Source organism: Bos javanicus, chromosome 21 (assembly GCF_032452875.1).
Source record: "Bos javanicus breed banteng chromosome 21, ARS-OSU_banteng_1.0, whole genome shotgun sequence".
Taxonomy (NCBI): domain Eukaryota; kingdom Metazoa; phylum Chordata; class Mammalia; order Artiodactyla; family Bovidae; genus Bos; species Bos javanicus.
The window spans coordinates 68,528,488-68,549,003 of NC_083888.1; the positions used below are offsets into that span (position 1 = coordinate 68,528,488).

The 20,516-nt window shown below is 63.2% G+C and overlaps 1 protein-coding gene across 2 annotated transcripts; it reads left to right on the forward strand.

The window, feature by feature from the left end:
* Positions 1–3,070: 3,070 nt before the first annotated feature.
* On the forward strand, positions 3,071–7,644 carry ZBTB42 (zinc finger and BTB domain containing 42). Of its 2 annotated transcripts, none has more exons than XM_061395539.1 (2): positions 3,071–4,394; positions 4,923–7,644. In XM_061395539.1, exon 2 carries the CDS (start codon positions 4,940–4,942, stop codon positions 6,212–6,214), a length of 1,275 nt encoding a protein of 424 aa, XP_061251523.1. In that variant the 5' UTR covers positions 3,071–4,394; positions 4,923–4,939; the 3' UTR covers positions 6,215–7,644. The 2 variants fall into 2 exon arrangements, with proteins under 2 accessions (XP_061251523.1, XP_061251524.1); XM_061395540.1 differs by having other exon boundaries at positions 3,077–4,394; positions 5,101–7,644.
* Positions 7,645–20,516: the final 12,872 nt, after the last annotated feature.

Genomic DNA, 20,516 nt, shown 5'->3' on the forward strand with positions numbered 1-20,516 from the left:
CAGGCCCCTTGCGGGTGGGGTGCCGTGCAGGAGACTGGCTGGAAGGTGGGCAGTCATCTGTCCGTGGGCTGAGGGCTTGCTTGGGTCTGGCCCTGGGCTGGGCCCTCATTCCTGGTGGGGGTCTTCCAGAAGCTCCCCTCCCCAGAAGGAACACACACACATCTGACAACTACAAAAGCAAACAGGGACCTCACGTGGGGACCAAGGCCCAGGGGAGGGGCGCCATTCAGCAAGCCTGGCCTGGAGGGACCCCCCCCGGAGTCGGTACAGACCCCCAGAGGGGGTGCAGGAGGACAGGCTCCAGGAAAGGGCCGTGACAGCTGGAGGCAGCCCGGGGTCCTCCCTGATGTCCCCGGGGGTCCCAGGCACTCATGGGGCGCCAGGGGCCAGCGAAGGGGCCAGCATGGCGCTGCAGACAAGCCCCCACCCGACCCCTCCCTGGGCCCGCTGAGCACAACCTTTTCCAACAGCTGCCCCTCCCCCCACCCCCCAGGCCTCCAAGTTGACGGCAATCCCTTCGAGAAAGAAAGACTTGGGCTACCTTCCTGGCGTTGGTGTGTATTTGGGGGAGGAGGACATTTTTGTTCTTCCTCCAGAGTCAGAGTTTTAGCCTGGTTGGGAGGGGTGGGGTATAGACACTTCATCTGGGTCAGAGGTAGAAGCAGCTGAGCAGCCAGGGCAGCGTCCGCAGCTGTCCCTTCCTCTTGGGTCTGAAAGAGAAGGACCAGGGACACTTGCTCCTTCGGGAGAGGATGCAAACCTCTGAGCCTCTGCCCTCGACACCCCCACCCTCCCACCCCAGCGAGCTGCCCCAGCGCTGAATGTCCACCCCCAGGCCCCTGTCTGCAGGGGCCAGGGGGGAGGCCTGACCGGTCTGGGCTGCTGGGGCGCCTGACAAGCACTCACCCCCCCCAAACCCTCCCCTTGGGCCCTCTCTGGGACCATCCCCCCCACCCCCACCCACCATTCTCCCAGGAGGGCTTTCCTCTGCACCCGCCCCCCCATCCTGGGCTGGCAATGCCAAGGAGAAGGCAGGGAAGCCCTGGTGGCCTTGAGGCAGGCACTGGGGGCCCGGGAGGGCGCCCTCTCCTGGGTCCTCTGGTGACTCGCAGCCGCCCTCGCCATCAGAAGACAGACAGTGTCTTGGCCAGGAGTGTCTCTGTGGTGGTCAAGCCTCCTCGGCCTGGTCTGTGTCCACGCGGTGAGCCCCACAGCCATGCCCTGCAGCATAGCTGGGAGCTGGCCCTACGGCTGGAGCCTCTGCGGGCAGGCCCAGCGCCCTCCTCTGGCCTCCGGAGGGTAAGCAGAGCCCCTCTCCTCTAGAACACCTCCTGCCCACTGCCCCCCAAGCTGAATGTTGCTGCCCTGGCTGAGGCTGGGGCCGCTCAGGAGCCCCCGAGGCAGATGTTGGCCACAAAAACTGCTGCACCGGCCTCCGGGGAGGGTGGCCACCTGCCCCTCCTAGAGCTCAGGGTCCTGATGCCCTGTCACCTCTGCAGCTGCCGGCCCTCGGGCAGGACTCGGGGGCCCGAGGCCTGGGCTGCCTGGTTTCCGCAGCAGCTGCAGGGCGGGGCCTCAAGGCAGCTCCCGGGCCAGATGGCCGCCTGGCTGGCCGTGTCCAGTGACGTTCGGCCCCCACCGTTGCGACAGCCTCCTGCCATCCCTGTGCCTCAGGCCTCGCCAGCCACAGCGGGGACACACAGGCCGGGCCTGCTGGCTGCCGGTGCCCTCTCAGGTGGCCTGGTGTGGCCCCTCCCGGGCCCGAAGGAGGATGTGACTCCAGGAAGACTGGAGACCTTCGGACCAGGAAAACGCAGGGGCCTCTCCCCCTGTCCCCTCCCCTGAGTGATGTCCCTCCTCCCTTAGCCACTCCTACCCAGCACACCCCCAGCCTCTCACTGGCCGCATCGCCTGCTGCTACGTGGACCCCCTCCGTGCCCTACGACCTCCATCTGGGCCCCAAGGAGCCCTTTGTCCCACCAGCCAGGCAGGGCAGGCCAGGACACTCTGCCCACCCCAGGGCCTTCTCCCCCGGCCTGGCTGGGGAGCTGTGTGCCTGGGCTGGGCAGGTGGGCACGTCAGAGCACTCAGGATCAGGATGGGGCACCTGTGGGCATTGGACAGACACCTCCACCCTGCTTTCACTCAAGAGACACGACTAAACCCCCTGCCTTGTGCCAGGCCAAGTCTCAGCAGCAAGGATCCGGTGGAGAGCGCGGGGTGGCAGGGTCACGTGACACGGGAGCTCCTTGGAGAAGGCGAAGGCCCCAAGAGGAGATCGTGGGACTGGGGACACCTGAGTGGGAGTGATCAAGAAGGCCCACTCCCAGGGGGTGCTGCTGGAGCAGAGACAGGACTGGGGAGGAGCCAGGAAAGGCTCTTGGGGAGACTTGTGTGGAACCTGAGGACTCACGAAAGGCCCCAGGGTCTTGCCGTGTGCTGGGCCCTCCAGTTAATCTCCCCCGTTTGCAGATGAGAATATTAAGGTCTGGAGAGGTTAAGGGTCATGCCCAAGGTTGGAAGGGGGTAGAGGCAGGGCTCTGAGCAAGACTCCGAGAGGCAGTCCCCTCTGGGTTCACTCTGACCTGACTTGAAATCAGCTGCCCAAGCTGGGGTGGGGGCGGGGCGTGGAAGTGAAGGAAGGGGCTGACCTCCTCAGGAAGGGGTCCCCAGAGTGCCTGGGCCTTGGGAGCCAGGGCAGTCTTGCTGGCTCTGAGCACAGTGCAAGTCCAGGGTACCAAGCCAAAGACCGCTGAATTTAGGAAATAAAAATGCAAGCTGCCTGGTGAAATCTGAATTTCAGATAAACAAGTAATAGATTTTAGTATAAGAATGTGTCTTTCCTTCCCCCGGACTTTAAGTCCTAACTGTGGTGGGCCCCAGGGCCTCTGGTCACTCTTCAGGCCCCCAGCCCACCAGAGTTTAAATAGGACCCCTGGAGCCCCACCCCTACCCTCATCTCACAGCCAGGAACCCCCCCGCCCAGGGGTCCTGGCCTCCCAAGAGCATGGCTGGGGGGCTGGCTGGCGGGGGTCCTGCCTTTGTAATCCAGCACCCCCGACACCACCCCTGCTTCTAGTCAAGGCCTCCTTTCTACTGCGCTGAACCCCACCCCTGCCCACCCTCTATCTCCCGGGGTTCTGGGCTGTGCAGGTGAGAATGCAGGAGACGCTGCCGGACTTGGATCCTGGTTCAACAACTGACTGCCTGCTGTGTGGCCCTGGCGCCTTCGGAACCAAAACCAGTGTGATAATCAGAGTGCCTCACTAAACCAACAGGGCGGCTGGGATAGCTGAGCAGCGGTCCACAGCGCCTCCATCCTGCTCTGTAAAGGCAGCTGGGAAAAGACTGCCAGCCAACAGTCACCCCCGCCCCGGGGGGCCCAGCCTCTCCAAGCTCATTGCTCTGTTTTTCTCAGGCTCCTTCCTTAACCCAGGACCTAGGTGTCCCTCACACCTTCACGTGGCCTTGCGCCTGAAAGGCCAGCTCAACTCCTTCAAGGCGTCACCTCTCCCTGAGCACTCCCCGCTCCCCCCTCCCAGCCCCCGGCCGGGCTCTGGGCTTTGGGTGCAGTTCCCTCTCTCTCCATCACCGCGATAGTCCCCTCACCCCATCATGCCTTCTGGGACCGGCCCGGTCCCCAAGGCTCAGAGCTCCGTGCACCTGGCTCCCATCAGAGGCTGCGCTGGGTCTGCTGAGAGGATGAGAGTGCCCAGTTTTGGAATACCAAGGCTGAGAACCCGCCCAAGCGTCTGGAAAAGGGGCCCAGCTAAATTAAATTCAATACGAGGCTTTCAACGAAAGGGGGTGTCATCTTCTGAATATATACGACTCCCCCCGCCCCCTCCTCCATCCCAGGGCGGGCACCCCCCGAGGTGGCGGCGCGTCCCGGCTGCGCCTTCGGGAGACTGGCGCTGGCGCCGGCTGGGAGAGGAGCTGGTCCTCGGAAGGGGTCTCTTAACAGACGGGCGCAGTTGGGACCCCATGGGGGGGACCCCGAGGATGAAGCGGCAAGTATCGCGAGAGAGCCCCCTCCCCCGCCGCGTCCCGCGTCCCCTCCCACCCCAGCGCCCCAGATGGCGGCGCGCGGGGCCCGGCCGGGCGGGGCGGACAGGGAAGGGGCGGCGTGGGTGACCTCAGCGGTTCCGCCGCTCCGGGAAGTCGCCTCGGCCCGCCCCCTCCAGCCCCCGCCCCGAGTTTCGCTCTCTCCGGGGCGGGGCAAGCGGCGAGTGCTGCCGGGCCAGCCAAGTTGGAGCGCGCCCCGCCCGGCGCCCTCCCCGTCCCCGCGCCCTCCCCGCCGGGGCGCGCTGCCCGCAGCTCCGCACGCGCCGGGGCGGCACCGGGGAGGGCGCGCGGCGCGGGAAGCGGCCGGAGAGGAGCTCGGGGTGGCGGAGGTGAGCGCGGGGGGCGGGCGCCGGGCATTGCCCGCCCCGCCTGCCGGCCCGCTCCCCGCGGTCGCGCTGCCTTAAATGGGGCCCCGCGGCGGCGGCGGCGGCAGCATCTGGCGGGCCGAGCGGCAGCTGGAGGCGGCGCGGAGGCGCGGACCAGGGGCGGCGGCGGCGGCGCGGCGACTCGGGCGTCGGGGGACGCGGCCGGCGGCCGCCCCAGAGTGAAGTTCAGGGGCGCCCGCGCGGGGAGGGGCGCCCCGGGCGCAGACGCGCGCAGGTTCGCGCGGCTCCGGCCCCCTCCGCTGGCGCCCCGGGACCCGCCCCCGCGGCGGAGCAGCTCCTGTTTACTTTCGATCGAGTTTTTCCTGCTCGGGGCAGGTGCCCAGGGCTGCTCCGGGCGGGCAGTCGCGCGCGGCGCCCCGCGCCCCTCTCCCCGCGCTGCCCGCACTCGGGAAGGGCTGGTCGGGCGCCTGGGGGGCGAGTGGCGGCCGCGGCGTCTCCAGGCGCGCTCACGGGCGTCCCGTTTGTGCCCAGGTGATGACCGCGGCGGCATGGAGTTCCCGGAGCACGGCGGGCGGCTGCTGGGCCGCCTGAGGCAGCAGCGCGAGCTGGGCTTCCTGTGCGACTGCACCGTGCTCGTGGGCGACGCGCGCTTCCCGGCCCACCGCGCTGTGCTGGCCGCGTGCAGCGTCTACTTCCATCTCTTCTACAGGGACCAGCCCTCGGGCAGCCGCGACACGGTGCGGCTCAACGGCGACATCGTTACGGCTCCTGCCTTCGGCCGTCTGCTGGACTTCATGTATGAGGGCCGCTTGGACCTGCGCAGCCTGCCGGTCGAGGACGTCCTGGCCGCCGCCAGCTACCTGCACATGTACGACATCGTCAAGGTCTGCAAGAACAGGCTCCGCGAGAAGGAGCGCGCGCTGCCCCCGGAGACGCCCGCCCCTGGGGCAGAGCCACCGGTTCGGCCTCCGGGCCCTCTGTCTGCCTGGGCCCCCGCGCCCTGTCCAGCCTCTCTGAAGGCCAGGCTCCCTCCCGCTGGGCCAAAGGCCACCCGCCCTCCGCCCGCACCGGGACCTCTCCCCTGGCAGACGCCTGGAGAATCAGACGGGGCCCTGGACCTGTCGCTGAAGCCCGGCCCGAGGCGGCCGCCCGTCCGCCCACCCTGCGCCCTTCAGACCACCCCCTGCCGCCAGAAGCAGCCCGGGGCCCAGCCGGTGGTGAAGGAGGAGCCAGACTCGGAGTTCGAGCGGGAGGACGGCAGCAGCAGCCCTCGGAGCGCCCACAGCCCCCTGCGGCCCCCCGGTGTTCCCGCGGCGGAGCCCCTGGTCGGGGGCTTGGGGCCGCTGCCGGTCCGCGGGGTGGGCAGCGGGGCGCCGGGGCCCGAGGCGGAGCGGGGGGAGCTGGAGGCCGCGTTGCGGCCGAGCGGGCGCCTCTGCCTCTGCCCGCTGTGCGGCAAGCTGTTCCCCGGCGCCCATGTGCTGCAGCCGCACCTCAGCGCCCACTTCCGCGAGCGGGACGGCGGCCGCGCGCGGCTCTCACCCGACGGGGCGGCACCCACGTGCCCACTCTGCAGGAAGACCTTCTCTTGCACGTACACGCTGAAGAGACACGAGCGCACGCACTCGGGCGAGAAGCCCTACACGTGTGTGCAGTGCGGCAAGAGCTTCCAGTATTCGCACAACCTGAGCCGCCACGCCGTGGTGCACACACGCGAGAAGCCGCACGCTTGCCGCTGGTGCGAGCGCCGCTTCACGCAGTCGGGGGACCTCTACCGCCACGTCCGCAAGTTCCACTGTGGCCTGGTCAAGTCCCTGCTGGTGTGAGGGCCGCGGAGGGGCCGACGGAGGGGTCGAGGGGGCGTGAGGGCCGCCGGAGGGGCCGAGGGGGTGTGAGGGCCGCGGAGGGGCCGAGGGACATGACGCCCGGAGCTCAGCAGGAGAAGCCCCCAGGGCTGGGCCGGCCCAGCAGAAGGAACCCTGCTGCCCTGGGAAAATGGCCCCAGACTTGGACAGCCCTCCTCCAGACTTGGCCCTCCGTGCCAGCTCACTCTTGTCCCTGGACGGGCCCTGACCAGACACTGAACTCCGTCCAGTCTGTGAGCTCCTCTCTGCAGCCTGTCCCAAGGAGTGTCCGAAGGGTCCGAAGGGCCCAAAGGGCCCAGCCTCCCCAGCGAGAGGAGGCCAGCTGACCCTCCTCCCAGGCTTTCCTGACCACCCCACGGGCAGGCTTGGGGGCACCCTGTGAGCCTGGCACTGCGCTTGGTGAAGGATGCCCATTCACAGATGCTGTCAGTGTGAGTCCCAACGGGAGCTCGGACGGAACAGACCACTCCTGACGGGTGGCAGTGGGAACCCCTGCGGGGCGCCCCTGGGCACAGTGAGCGCCAGCAGGGCCCTCAGGGCACAGCTGGTGTCCCAGGGGTGCGGCCCCAGCAGGAACCCGGATGGCAGCAGCAGAACCAGCTGGGGGCAGAGGGCTGCAGAGTTGCGGGCGCTGGGGAGGGAGGCAGGTCCTCCAGAGCTCTGGTCCTGCCCACACCGCAACGCAGGGCGGAGAGTGGGGTTTGGAAACATTTCTCTAGATACAGGAGCTTCTGGAGGTTGCCAGATGTTGGTGTGTGGTTGCTGGGCTGTACCACTCCCCTGCCTGAGCACAGGGACCAGTGTGCCTCCTGGCCTCCCCAGGGGGGTGCCGAGGGGGGCTGGGAATGCAGCCCCCCGCCTGGAGTATTCCTGGTCAGTGGTAGGCCTGACCCTGAAAGTCATCTCTCCACCTGATCGTGGTCTCCCTGGAGCTACTGGTCATTGCCAGAGTGCTGTAGGGGGACCAAAGGCTGCAGTTTGGATCAGAGCCGGGTGGGCAGAGTTTTCTTTCCCTACGGGGAGTGGGGGGGGTCTGGGTGAAAGCAGGCATTGCTCGGGGCAGGGTGGGGGGAAGGCATGTGGCCTCCAGGCAGCGGCCACAGGACCCCACACACCGCTTGCAGAGGCTGATGCTCCTAAAACACAGAAGGCTGCTGATTTTGTGCTTGGTGGAGGCACTCCGCCTCGTCTGCCTGCTCCCTGGGCGGGTCTCGCTGCTGGGTCCCAGTGGGTGGGCAGAGGTGGGGCCGCCCCAGGTTCTGGGGGTCTTGAAGGCGGCAGAGCCGCCCAGACTCCTGGTTTCCCCAGAGCGTGGGCTCTTTCTGCTGTGACCGGAAGTGGTGCTGAGGTCCGAGTTCAAGTTTTAAATTATTGCTCGGCTCCTGACAACACTTGATGTCGTATTTATTCGTTTGCCTGATCTGGAGTGAGAAGACTGTTGGCTTTTGCAGCAGGTGGGCAGGCGGGGGCCATCCCCCAGCAGGCCCTCAGCCCTCCTGGTGTGTGGGCAAGCTGGCCTGCGGACCAGAGAGAGAACCGGGGAAAGGGGACCCTGCTTCTGATTGTCCTGGCTCCCGGCCCTGCACCTCTCGAAGGGCTGGTGGGACCGCACGCATGGGTAATGTGCTCCATGATCGGATTTCCATGTGTGAGTGTGTGTGTGTGTGAGTGTGTGTGCGGTGTGAGACAGAGAGTCTGCCTGTGTGGGCATCTGTGTCCAGCAAAGGCGGGGCCCGAGCCGGACCAGCATCCGAGCCCCCACCCCCAGCGGGCAGTGGGGAGATGAAGCCTCAGCCTTGGTTTTCCCCACGGGGTTTCCACTGGGGAAGAAATTTATTTTCCTGGGGCAGGAAGCCAGCCTGTCCTGAGTTATCAACACTGGATTCATTGTCTTCTGCAAACAGTTACTGTGAAGTTGATGTACAGAGAAGTGGTCAGTTTTATGTTTAACAACTGACACAGTTCAGATAAAAAAAAATATATATATATATATACATACACACACACACATGTATTTAAGACACTAACCGTGTGGGATTGTGTCACGGAGGCGTGGGTAGAGAGACCTTACTGGGGGTGCCTGCTGTGTGGGGCCCTCCTAGATGGCCCAGCCTCCCGCCCCTCGGGCGCCGCTGCCCCTGGGTGGGGGGGGGGTCCTCCGTGTGCCCAGAGGACAGTCGTTGGCGCTCAGCGGGAGGACTTCCGGCATGTGCCCGCCTGCTGTGACGGTCTCCTCCCCGTGCACGTCGTCGTCTCAGTGGTAATAAAGCCCACCCCAGGTGGAGATGGCCGTGGTTGTTCCTGGGGACACCAGTGCGAGTGGGAGTCGGAAGTGCCGCTGGTCTTCGGGAGGACCCGGGTGTGCAGTGGGCACTCTGGGAGCCCTGTCCTGGGTGCCACCTGCCGTGTCTCCTGGGCGCAGGGGGCTGCAGCATGCTGTGTACCGGTGATGGACCCTCTTTCCCCAGATTGTGACCTCGCCCCCACCCCGAATCCTGGGGAGCAGGCTGCAGGCTGGGACCTGGTGAGGCGGCTCGTGGCCTCACCTGGTGCAGGCTGCCTCCTGAGGCCCTCAGCCCTCTGGGTCTGGGTCTCGGCCCCTGCTCCAGAGGCGGTCCCCATCTGCCCCCGCTCACCCTGTGCCTCTCCCCTCCCTCCACACCCTGTTTGTACACCCCTGCCTCCCCCTGGGCGGGACCGACCCTCACGAGGCGAGCAGGGCTGGGCGGGGGTCTCGCGCCCGCCACCCCCACCTCCACCCTGTGGCACCCAGCTTGATCTCGGGACGGCTGAGTGGGACCGGGTCGGGCGAGTCAGGCTGGACAGGCTTGACCGCTGGGGTTTCTAGGACCCCTGAGCCAGCTCCAGCTGATGGCAGGGCTGATGGGCAGTCTGCATGGGCATTCCAGCCCCCTCCCCACACAGGGGCCTGAAACTGGCTTCCCTGAGCCCCATTGCCGGGCCTGGGGCACACAGCCTGATGTGTGTCCCTGGCCGTAACACCCAGCAGGAAGAGCTGAGACGGACCCTGGAGGGGGTGGGTCCGGGGGCCTCGCTTGCTGAGAGGACCCCAGAGGCTGGCCGGGTGAACTGGTGCCGGGAGGACTGGGTCCTAGGCCTTCGAGGCCTTCCCAGCCCGGACCCTGAGTGCACGTGTCCTTGCTTCTGGGAGGTGGCACCTGCACCTCCCCTGCCCAGCCCAGCCTGCTTCTCAAGGAGCCTTCCTCCTGGACTGGAGCCACTGTCCTGCAGGGAGGCCCTGCCCTGTTCCCAGCTGGGCCTGTGACTCAGCCCAGGCCTTCTCAGAACCCAGAGGAGGCTGTTGCTGTGCCAACCCGGGCAGGGCAAGAGGGCAGTCAGAAGGTACCTGGAGGGGGATGCTGACCAGGATGGGCTTCCGGGACCCCTCCTGCCAGCCCGGCTCTGCCCAGCTGAGCTCACACTCTGCCCCCGTGCCCATCATTGAAGCTGCTGCCCCCATGCCTGGGGGGAGCATCTAGCCTAAAGCACATGAAGGGAGGGGCCTGGCTGGCCTGCAGTCGCAGAGCCAGTGGGTGGCAGACCCAGGCGCTCCTACAAACCTCAGCTGATGCTGCCCTGCTGGTGCTGGGCGCAGCCCCTCCCCCTTGGCGCAGTGGCACTAGAGGCAGTGTCAAGGGCAGGACTCTGGGCCAAGAGACGTCCGCACGACCACCAGCGGGGTGGGCACTCAGGACCCTCCAGGAGCGCATGGCACAGGTGCCCCAGGCCGCAGGCCGCCCTGCAGAGGTGGCAGTGTGAGGGGCCATGTGTGAGTGGGTGCAGATGTGTGGTGCCCAGGGTGCCCCAGGGAAGCTGCCAGCTTTGAGACAGGGAGCGCCTAGGACAGGTCCAGCCAGCCTCCCCAGCTTCCTCTGCGCCCGCCCCCCCCCCCCCCCCGGGCTCAGCTATCTCCCTGCCCCGGGCCTCGCCGCTCCCAGCACTCGTTCCCGCTGGTGAGTAAGGTCCACCTTCAGATCCTCAGGACAGATGCACAGGCTTCTGGCCCACCGGCTCCATCCCAGCCTGGGTGGGTGGGTTGTCCAGCCTCTGCCGGGTCCCCTGGCCCGACACTGCTCACGCTTTTCCACAGCCCCGAGCCCGCCCGGCCACCGTCACTGGCATCGTCACAGTGCCTCCCCTCCACGCCCCCTGCTCCGCATCCAAGGTCACCTCCACCCACCCTTAAGGCAGGGCCCCACAGGACCGCCCATCGAGCCCAGTTTCCAAGCTGAGGGCCTGGTGCTGAGCAGCCACAAGCCGAGGAGGGGCGGAGACGGTGCAACCCCCCAGCGGCATGGCTATCTGTGCCCCTCCTGTGCTGCCCCCGGCCCATCACCTCCCCCCACCTGCTCAGAAGAACAGATGTCTGCACCCTCCGCACCCGGCCCGGCCACCTGGCCTCCCAGCACCTGCCCCCAGGTCCCATCCTCTCCTGCCTCTGAGCCCTCACGGGGGAACAGGCACCGTGGCAGACAGCTGCTGAGGGGAGCCTGGGCACGGCCAGCGGGCATGCCAGCGGCACTGCAGCTGACGATGCCAACAGGGAGGAAGGCGCAGGGCTTGGCCCCGGGGCTCCCCAGAGCAGGGGAGCGCGTCCCCAGGGTGCTGGCCGTGGCGGGGGGTGTGGGGCCTGCCGGCACTTGGAGGAGCGTCACTTTCGGGTCCCAGGCCTCCTGGGCCACCATGCCCCCGGCCTGCCTCCTCCCTCCTGCAGCCGCCCCTACCCAGCCCTGGGGGGCTGTGGAGGGTGGGAGGTGGTGGGCAAACCCCAGCAGCCGCGGAGGAGTCCAGGGATGGCTGGTTGGAGGGCCAGGACCCGGCGGGGACAGTTCAGAGAGGAAACCCACTGCTCTGACTCGATGTCCAGGCTGCCCGGCCCCAGCTCCAGCTGGGCCAGCAGGTAGCCCCGTAGAGAAGTCTGGCTCTGGGGCAACCAGAGCTCGCCTCCCTGAGCTGGGATTCAAATGGGTTCATTTTCACCAGTTGGGACAGAAATCTGTGTGCAGAGAAAGCCCATTTCCTTGCCTTCTTCAGCAGACAGGTGGGGCCTCAAAAACTAGGTTCTGGAGCCAATTCCAGTGTGAGCGCGTGTGCCCATGCGCACGCGTGCATGAACGTGCGTTGTGCGGGTGTGCGTGTGTGTGCACGTGCGTGTGCGTGCGTGTGTGTCTTGGGGGGAAGGTGTTCCCACCCCTCCAACAAGCAGTGCTCCAGTACCAGCTGGGTGGTACAACTCAATCCCATTCTGACAAAGCTCAGACCCACGTTTAAGGGCTCAGTCCCACAAGACAGTCCTGCCCCCAATTCTGATGCTAGTCCCAAGCCCGGGTTGTCACCTGTACCGCTAACACTTGGGTTATGGAGCAGAGGCTCCCCTGACCCCAGGAAAACAGTTTATTACATCCTTGGCTTATAAAGAAAAAGGATATAATTCAGGATCAGCCAGAGGGTTCCTGGGGCGAGCTGTAGGAGCAGGTATGAGCTTCCAAGCCCCCTCTGGTTGAACCACTCGCCCTGAACCTCCATGGGCTGACCAGCCGGGACGCCCCGAACCCCGTCCTGTGGGGGCTTCCTGGAGGCTTTGTGCCTGGGTGCATTGATTAGGTCACTGACCGTGGGTGATCAAGTCCGTTGCTGGCTCCCCGCCCCCGAGAGGTCAGGGGGCGGGGCTGCCACGCCTGGTGGTCCTCCTGGCAGCTGTCCCCACCCTCAGGGGCCTCCAGTCACCTCCTTCACAGGAAACAGGTGACAGCTTGATGGGTTTCTTCACGCAGGAAACGCTGAGGGTTTCGGGGGCTCTGTGCCAGAGACAGGAACGAAGACCAAGTATGTATGTGTGTTTTTTTGGTTGTGCCTGCCATGTGGCTTGTGAGATCTCAGTTCCCTGACCAGGGACTGAACTCGGGCTCCGGGCAGTGAGACCGCAGTCCTAGCCCCTGGACTGCCTGGGATTCCCTGTATTTCTCACTGTGAATCGTGAACCGCAGCCTGGCGTCTGTCTGTACTGGTACTGCTGGTTGGCTGGCACTGCCCTCACACAGCACTGCGGGGGGCCTGGACCACGGGCATCGCCACTCACCCCTGGAGCCTGGGACCCCGGATCCAGGAGCACAGGGCCGGCTCCCCATGAGGCCTGTCTCCGTGGGGTGCAGATGCCGTGTCCTCACGTGGGGGCCCCTCTGCGCCTGTCTCTGTCCTCACCTCCTCTTAGAGGGTCTCCAGTCAGACTGGACGAGGGCCCACCCTGGGACCCCAGTTCACGCTCATCACCTCTTCAGAGACGCCGTCTCCAGAAGCAGTGACGCTTGAGCTCTGGGGTCAGGGTCTGCACGATCTGAATTTGGGGGCACAGTCCAGCCCGTACCTTTGGTGTTTCAGAGGGGCATGGAGGCTGGCGGACCCTGGCCTAGGAGCAGGGAGGCTCAGACCCCAGCCTGGCCCTGTCTGGATCCAGACGAGCCACCGCAGTCTTCTTGGAGGTGAAGTTTGTTGGTGTTTCCGTTTTGCCCTTCAGCCCGCAGGCCGCGGGCTGCAAGGCACTCAGAGCCACAGCTCTGGGCACGCTGCCCTCCCCAGGAGCCCACAGGCCAAACCCTGTTCTGCCCACACCCTCCCCAGGGGCCACAGCCCTTAAACTCCCCCGCCCCAGGTGCCCGCACGGGTTCCATTTCCTCGCAGGGGGCGCAGACGGACCTTTTCTCCTGTCAGCCCCCACCAGCCGGCCGGGAATGGAGGCGCCTGTTTCCCCATCACTCCTCACAAGACCCCAGCCCGCTCGGGGCGCAGGCGTCCAGGTAAAGCCCCTCCCTTCCTCACGCCTCTGGGCTCTCGGCCCACCTCCCCCCTCCATCTCCCCCTCCAGGTGCCAAGGCCCCCAAGACTCAACCTTGTGCAGGAAATGCAGCCAGCACCCCGCCCTGGGCTCCCAGGCCTCTTCCCTGCCCCCTCAGCCCCACCCCCGCCTCCATCACCACCAGTAAGGGCATCTGCTCCCGGACTCCTTCCCTCACCCCTGGCCTGATCCGGCTGCAGTAATAATTCAGCCTTGCAGGTATGAACCCACCAAACGTGTCACCTCCTCACCACGCCTGCCCCTGCCCCCCTCTCTGTTCACTGCCCCTGCCCAGGCCTTGAGCCACTGGCCCTTTTTTTTGATCAAAGCCCAGGGTAAAACTGGAACCTGGGCAGCTGTAAGTGTTCCCTTCACTGTGGAGTCCTTCAAAAAGGCAGGGCTGATGGCTCCAGGACTCGTGAGCATCTACCTGACCGCCTCCCGTTTCATAACAGAGAGAGATGCCAGCGAACCTCACAGTCTGCAGCACTGGGGCAGCATGACTAGACTGCCCCTCAGTCCAGTGCTCAGTCGTGTCTGACTCTGACCCTGTGGACTGCAGCACCCCAGGCCTCCCTGTCCATCACCAACGCCTGGAGCTTACTCAACTCATGTCCATTGAGTCGGCGATGCCATCCAACCATCTCATCCTCTGTGGTCCCCTTCTCCTCCTGCCTTCAATCTTTCCCGGCATCAGGGTCTTTACCAATGACTCAGTTCTTCACATCAGGTGGCCAAAGCATTAGAGTTTCAGCTTCAGCATTGGTCCTTCCGATGAATATTCAGGACTGATTTCCTTTAGAATTGATTGGTTGGATCTCCTTGCAGTCCAAGGGACTCTCAAGAGTCTTCTCCAACACTGCAGCTCAAAAGCAGCAATTCTTCGGCACTCAGCTTTCTTTGTAGCCCAACTCTCACATCCATACATGACTACTGGAAAAACCACAGTTTGGACTAGACAGATCTTTGTTGGCAAAGTGATGTGTCTACTTCTTAATATGCCGTCCCCTACCCCCATGGAAAGTAGTGAGAAATTCTGGGCCAAAAAAAAAAAAAAAAGGTGTGTTTAGAGTAACAGTCGGAAGGCACCGGAGAGGGAGTGAAGCAGAGCCTGGGCAGGAGCCTAGCTTTGAACAACAAACACTGCAACCAGCCAGACGTGTGTGTTTGTGGCTGCAGGGACACCAGATACGTCCCAAGGGAAGACACACACATAAATGGCTGAGAAGCTCGTGCAAGAGCGTGAAACTCACAAAACCACAGTGAGCCGTCACCACACCCTGTCCTGAAAGTCGGTGACCGACACCACCGAGTGTGGGTGGAGACGTGGAGCAACCAGAGCACCCCCACACTGCACAGAAGACGGACTGAGCTTCTTACCAAGGTCAACATGCGCCCACCATTGGAGGAAGCGATGCCGCTCCAGAGCGTGGCCCAGGAGAGCTGACGCACGAGTGTACAAAGGCGCCTGACTCAGATGTTCACACTGGGGCTTCCCTGGCAGGCCAGGGGATGGGACTCGGCACTTCCACTGCAGAGCGCGTGGCTTCAATCCCTAGTTCGGCAACCTAGAGTCCACATCCCTCGAGGCACAGCCAAAGTATTAAAAATTTTAAAAGCCTTAAAAAAATGTTCACAGTGGCTTTCCCATATTACGTGGAAACTAGATATGGCCTGAACGTCCGTGAATGTGACCGCTGCACACTCACACCACACGGTGAAACAGACCCAAAGGGAACCGGCGAGCAAGGCGCGCCGTGGGTGGACGTCAGCATTCCCAGGGGAGGAGGCGGATGGGGTGCGCGATGCCTGCCAGGAGCTCCAGGGCAGGCAGAGCTGTCCGGGGGAAGCCGCAGGAGGGCAGCTGGGCAGAGGAGGGCAGGCCGGGCAGGACACCGGGCACGTGCGGTGACAGGCATTTCCAGCTTCATGTAGGGGTGTGCCATGCAGGTGCAGCCATTTGTCAAGATTTACAATTTTTTGTGTGTGTCTTTCCGCGCACGTGCTGTTAAGACTGCAAGACAGTTGTGGGAAAACAAGGGCAGTTGGGGGTCTGGACACGAAGAGAACGGTGGAAGGACGGGTCACTGAGACCCATGATGGGGCAGGGAGTTCACTGCACCGCTGTATCTGAGACTTCATGAAACAGATGTTTAGGGGGGGAAAAAAGAAAAAACGCAGTACACAGGTACATTCTGCATCAGCCTGGCAAAGCTGACAGCCTGGCTGGACCCAGGCGTTCTAGGAGTCTGCCCTACAGATAAGTGCACACGAGTGCCAGGTGACTGACGTGCGAGTCTTCCTCAGAACCTCGTTCGTGCAGCAAGCTGCTGTAAAAGGCTTCGATGTCCAGGGGCAGGGACCCAGTTAGTGACACCATGGCCTGCACAGTGGACAGAATACGTCACAGCTGCGGAGTGGAGGTGCCCCGTGTGGGTCAGGGTGATCTCCGCACCGAGAGGTGAACCTAGGAAGTGCGGAGAGGCGCTGGGCCACCCTCTCCGAGTAACTACAGGGCACCTTCTGTGCACGGGGGCATCGCCGGGGCGTGTATAAAATCTCTGGAAGGATACTCAAATAGCTAACTTGGGAGTTTGGATCACTCACGTGGCTGAAAGTTGGTGTCTGGTGTGGGAAGTCAGGGGGTCCTCCCAGGGGGCCCTAGTGGTAAAGAGCCCGCCTGCCAATGCAAGAGACGTGAGAGATATGGGTTCCATCCCTGGGTCAGGAAGATCCCCTGGGGAAGAAAACAGCAACCCACTCCAGTATTCTTGCCTGGAGAATCCCATGGACAGAGGAGCTTGGTGGGCTACAGTCCACCGGGTAGAAAGAGTTAGACACGACTGAAGTGACTTTGCACATGTGGGAAGTGGAGGACCTTTTTAAATTTTTAATCACCTTACCAATCATTTGTTCCCAGATCAAACATTAATTAAAACGTAAACTTCTTTATCCCACACCTCCTTCCACTTTTCATGACTGGTTAGTTCTGTGTACCTTCTATTTCCTTTTCCCCCGAACTACTGTGTTTCATTCTTTATCATTAAAAGACACACATTGGAGTGCTCCCCGGATGTAAATTCCCTGCCCGCTCTGTACCCCATCTTTGTTGCTGTTCGGTTGCTAAGCCGTGTCTGACTCTTTGTGACCCCATGGACTGCAGCACATCAGGCTTCCCTGTCCTTCGCTATCTCCCAGTTTGCTCAAACTCATGTCCATTGAGTCGCTGATGCCATCCAACCATCTCATCCTCTGTCACCCCCTTCTCCTCCTGCCCTCAATCCTTCCTAGCATCACTATCTTTTCCAGTAAGTCAGCTCAGTTCAGCTGGTAAAGAATCCGTCTGCAATGCAGGAGACCCCGGTTCGATTCCTGGGTAAGGAAGATCTGCTGGAGAAGGGATCGGCTACTCACTCCAGTATTCGTGGGCTTCCCTGGTGGCTCAGCTGGTAAAGAATCCGCCTGCAATGCAGGAGACCTGGGTTCTGATCTCTGGGTTGGGAAGATCCCCTGGAGAAGGAAACAACTACCCACTCCAGTATTCTGGCCTGGAGAATTCTATGGGCTGTATAATCCATGGGGTCACAAAGTCAGACACGACTGAGCAAGTTTCACTTTCACATTAGGTGGCCAAAGTACTGGAGCTTCAGCATCAGTCCTTCCAATGAATATTCAGGACTGATTTCCTTTAGGATTGACTGGTTTGATCTCCTTGTGGTCCAAGGGACTCTCAAGAGTCTTCTCCAACACCGCAGTTTGAAAGCATCAATTACTTGATGCTCAGCTTTCTTTATGGTACAACTCTCACATCCACACCCTGTCTTTACCTCCGCCATGATTCACTTCTAGTGTATTCTCTAATGTTTCCTTTTATAAATACAGGCAAATATTCTCTCCCCCATCATCACCCCAAAATGTGGCATACCATACACGATGTTCTGCATGTTGCTTTTTTTTTTCACTTAAAAAAAAACGGACCGTGGAGACCCTCTCCCGTCAGCACATAGAAAATTTCCTGACCCCGTTGTTGAGGGCTGCAGTGTTCCCTGGTGTGACTGTCCTGACACGTATTTGGTCCCCTAGAGGGACACCTGGCTGGTTACCACTTTTGCTGTTATAAGCAGCGCCTTGGCTAGTTAACCTTGATCGAGCGTCCTTCTGCACAGGAGGTATTTGGTGTACATCCGCAGTGGGGGAAAGCGCCCGGGATCCAGTCAGGGGTCAAAATGCCTCCTGGGGGCGGCCCCTCCCCTCGCCCCCCGCACCTGCTTCCCCGCCACCTTGGCAGCCGGGCATGGCAGCAGCCTCTGGGACTTACAGGAGGTTTCCCCCCGTCCGTTACGTTTCTCCTGTTGCAGGGGCGCGGTCCCCTCCCCCGGGCGCTCACTCCCAGCCCCGCCCACTTCCCCAGGGGTATCTCCACTCCAGTGCTGACGGTTCACCCGGTTCTTTCTAGCACACTTAGTTTCACTTCTTTCGTATCTTTGTTCGATGCTTTCGTTTTAACTGGTACGTGGTCACACTGAGGACCTGACATTCTCATTACTCCGATGAGCAACACTATTAAAGTGTCCGCCTGCACCTTCGCTGACTGGAGAGTGGGCCCCGAAGTCCCACGTGCGTCCAGGCCTGTTCCCTTCCACTGCTCCCCCAAGTCCCTGCCGCCCAGTTCTGCGCTGGACTCAGTAGGCCTTGAGACGTGTTTTGATCTCTGGCTGGGAGAGCTGCTCCCTTTTTTTCTGGGTTCCTTTGGCGGGGGGTTCTTTCGCTTGTCCATCTACATGCCAACTCGAGCATCAGCTCCTCTAGTTCAAGGGGAAGAGTTCTCTTTATTCTGCAATCCTCTCCAATAAGTTTCTCTCTCAACAGGCCACCAACATTGCAGGTCGCCAAGCCCTGTCGCCCTGCTCTGACTTCTCAGCTGACCACCCTCTGAAAGCCTGCTCCTCAGCATCTCCTAGTTTTCTTTCTACCTCACTGGCTTCTCTCCGCCCCTCTCCTCGGCCCCCAGGCCCCAGTGCCACCTCCCTAGGGCCTTTCCTCCTTGCCCCCGAGGTGGAGGGTCTTGCTGGGGCCTCCTAACGCGATGCTGCCTGTCGCCAGCTCCCTTCCGGTCACACAGGTGACACCCACACATCTCCTGAGTGCCTTCCAGGAACACAAAGTGAAACCCGGACTTCCCCGCCAACACACACCGTCCGCCCCCACTACAGGAGAGCTTCGGGGAGCCTGCTGATCAAGCCGCCGCCTGGAAGTCACGCCTGCCCCCCGCGGCCCACAGCGGATTCTGGAGCTGCGTGCAGAGCACACCGGGGCTCTGTCCACCTCCACAGCCGGGGCCCTGGTCCGGGCGCCCTCGCCCATCTCCGCCATCCCGGGTCTCATCTCCCAGCATCGTCCGAGCCCTTCCTCTCTGAGGCCCGGCGCCACGGCCCAGCCCAGGGCCCAGGCGCGCCGGCAGGGGCTGTCCCTGGCGGGGAAGGTGGTCCCTGCAGCGGCTCACGGGGCGGGCGCCGGGCCCGGGCCTCTGTGACCAACGCCCTGCCCGTCCTCCTGTGCCGCCCGCGGAGGCTGACAGGAGACAACTTCTCGCGCCCCCTCCCCAGGAGGCTCTGCAGCCAGACGGGCGGCGACAGAAGCCGAAAGCCGGGCGGCCGCTCGCCCAAAAGGACAGCGCAGCACAGCCGGCGCGGGAAGTGGGCCTGGCGGCCACCGCGAATCCACTGCGCTCAGCTCCCGCCCGCAGCTCCGCCGGAAGCGCCGGGCGCGGGTCGCGCATGCGCGCCCCCGCTCCGCCTCGCGCGCGCTCGCACGTCACGTGGGACTACGCGCCGGTCGCTCCGGGAAGTCACCTCCCCCCGCCCCCCGGAAACGCGAGCCGCGCGGCTTCGGGTTCCGGCCCCGCTCGCTGGGCGCCGGGTGACGCGTTGCTGGCGGACGCTGCCCGGCGCCGCGGTGTGCGGCCTGCGCGCGGGGCCCCCGCCGCGCCCAGCACGTCCTGCACGCTCGGTGTGCGCGGCTGCGGGAGCGAAGGCTCGGCGGTTCGCTGGAGTGCGGCGCCTGCGGGCTGGGCGGCGGCCGGCCCTGCCCCCGTGCCCATCAGTGCGTGCGGGATCGCTTCACGTTGGAGGCGAGACCGAGGAGACGTGGGAGATGACATCGGCCGGCGCGCCGCGGCCACCCTGCGGGAAAGCGGGCAGAGACGCGAGGCCGAGAGGGGCAGGGCCTCGCCCGGGTCCCGGGTGACTGAAGGAAACGGGGAAACCTGCCCACGGAGGGCGCCCAACCTGCTTTCTTCAGGTTTCACACTCCCTGTGGGGCCCTCCTGTTTCCCCTGCGCAGCTCCAACCCTGCCAATGAGGAGCGGCCGTAGGGTCCTCGAAACAGGAGGCCACAACCCCTGAAAGACTGATGCAGCCCAAGGGTACAGCATAAACCTGTTAGAGTCAAACGGGCCCACGATGGCAGACGAGTCAACTTTGACTGGACATTCATCCTCGCTCAGCACGCTGAATGACACACCAGGCTTCCCTGGTGGCTCAGAGGGTAAAGAATCTGCCTGCAATGCGGGAGGCCTGGGTTTGATCCCTGAGTCGGGAAGATCCTCTGGAGGAGGGAATGGCAACCCACTCCAGTATTCTGGCCTGGAGAATCCCATGAACAGAGGAGCCTGGCGGGCTACAGTCCATGGGTTGCAGAGAGTCGGACGCGACTGAGCACGTACAGCTGACACCCCCAGAGGCGCCGTGACAGTTCCATCGTAGTGCTAGTCGCTGACCCGCATCTGACTCTTGGAGGCCCCACGAACTGTAGTCAGCCAGGATCCTCTGTCCGTGGGATTCTTCAGGCAAGGATGCTGGAGTGGGTTGCCATTCCCCTCTCCAGGGGAGCTTCCTGACTCAGGGATCAAACCCAGGTCTCCTGCATGGCGAGCAGAATCTTTACTGTCTGAGCTACAGGGAAGATCCCTTTCCAAGGCACCATCAAAAGACCAAAAAGCGGTTGGTGGCCCAACTCCTGGAAGTCTCCACCCCTTCCCCAAAGTAGTTGGAATAATCCTCGCACTCATTAACCTGTGAAACTACCCAGCGCGTAAAAGCTAACCAGGCCACACTTGGTGGCTGCTAGACTCGCCTTCTACGATGGCCCACGTTCTGCGGAGTGTGTTTCTCACTGAAGAAATCCACTTCTTATCACTTTGTCTCACACTGAATTCTTTCTGTGATTAAACATCAAACACCTGAGGTTCATTAGGTCTCAAAACCAGACACTGTGGGTTTTGGCTGGGTTTGAGTCCCAGCCACGTGGGTCGCTGTTGTTTAGTCATGTCCGATTCTTTGCGACCCCACAGACTGCAGCACGCCAGGCTTCCCTGTCTTTCACCATCTCCCAGAGCCTGCTCAAACTCAT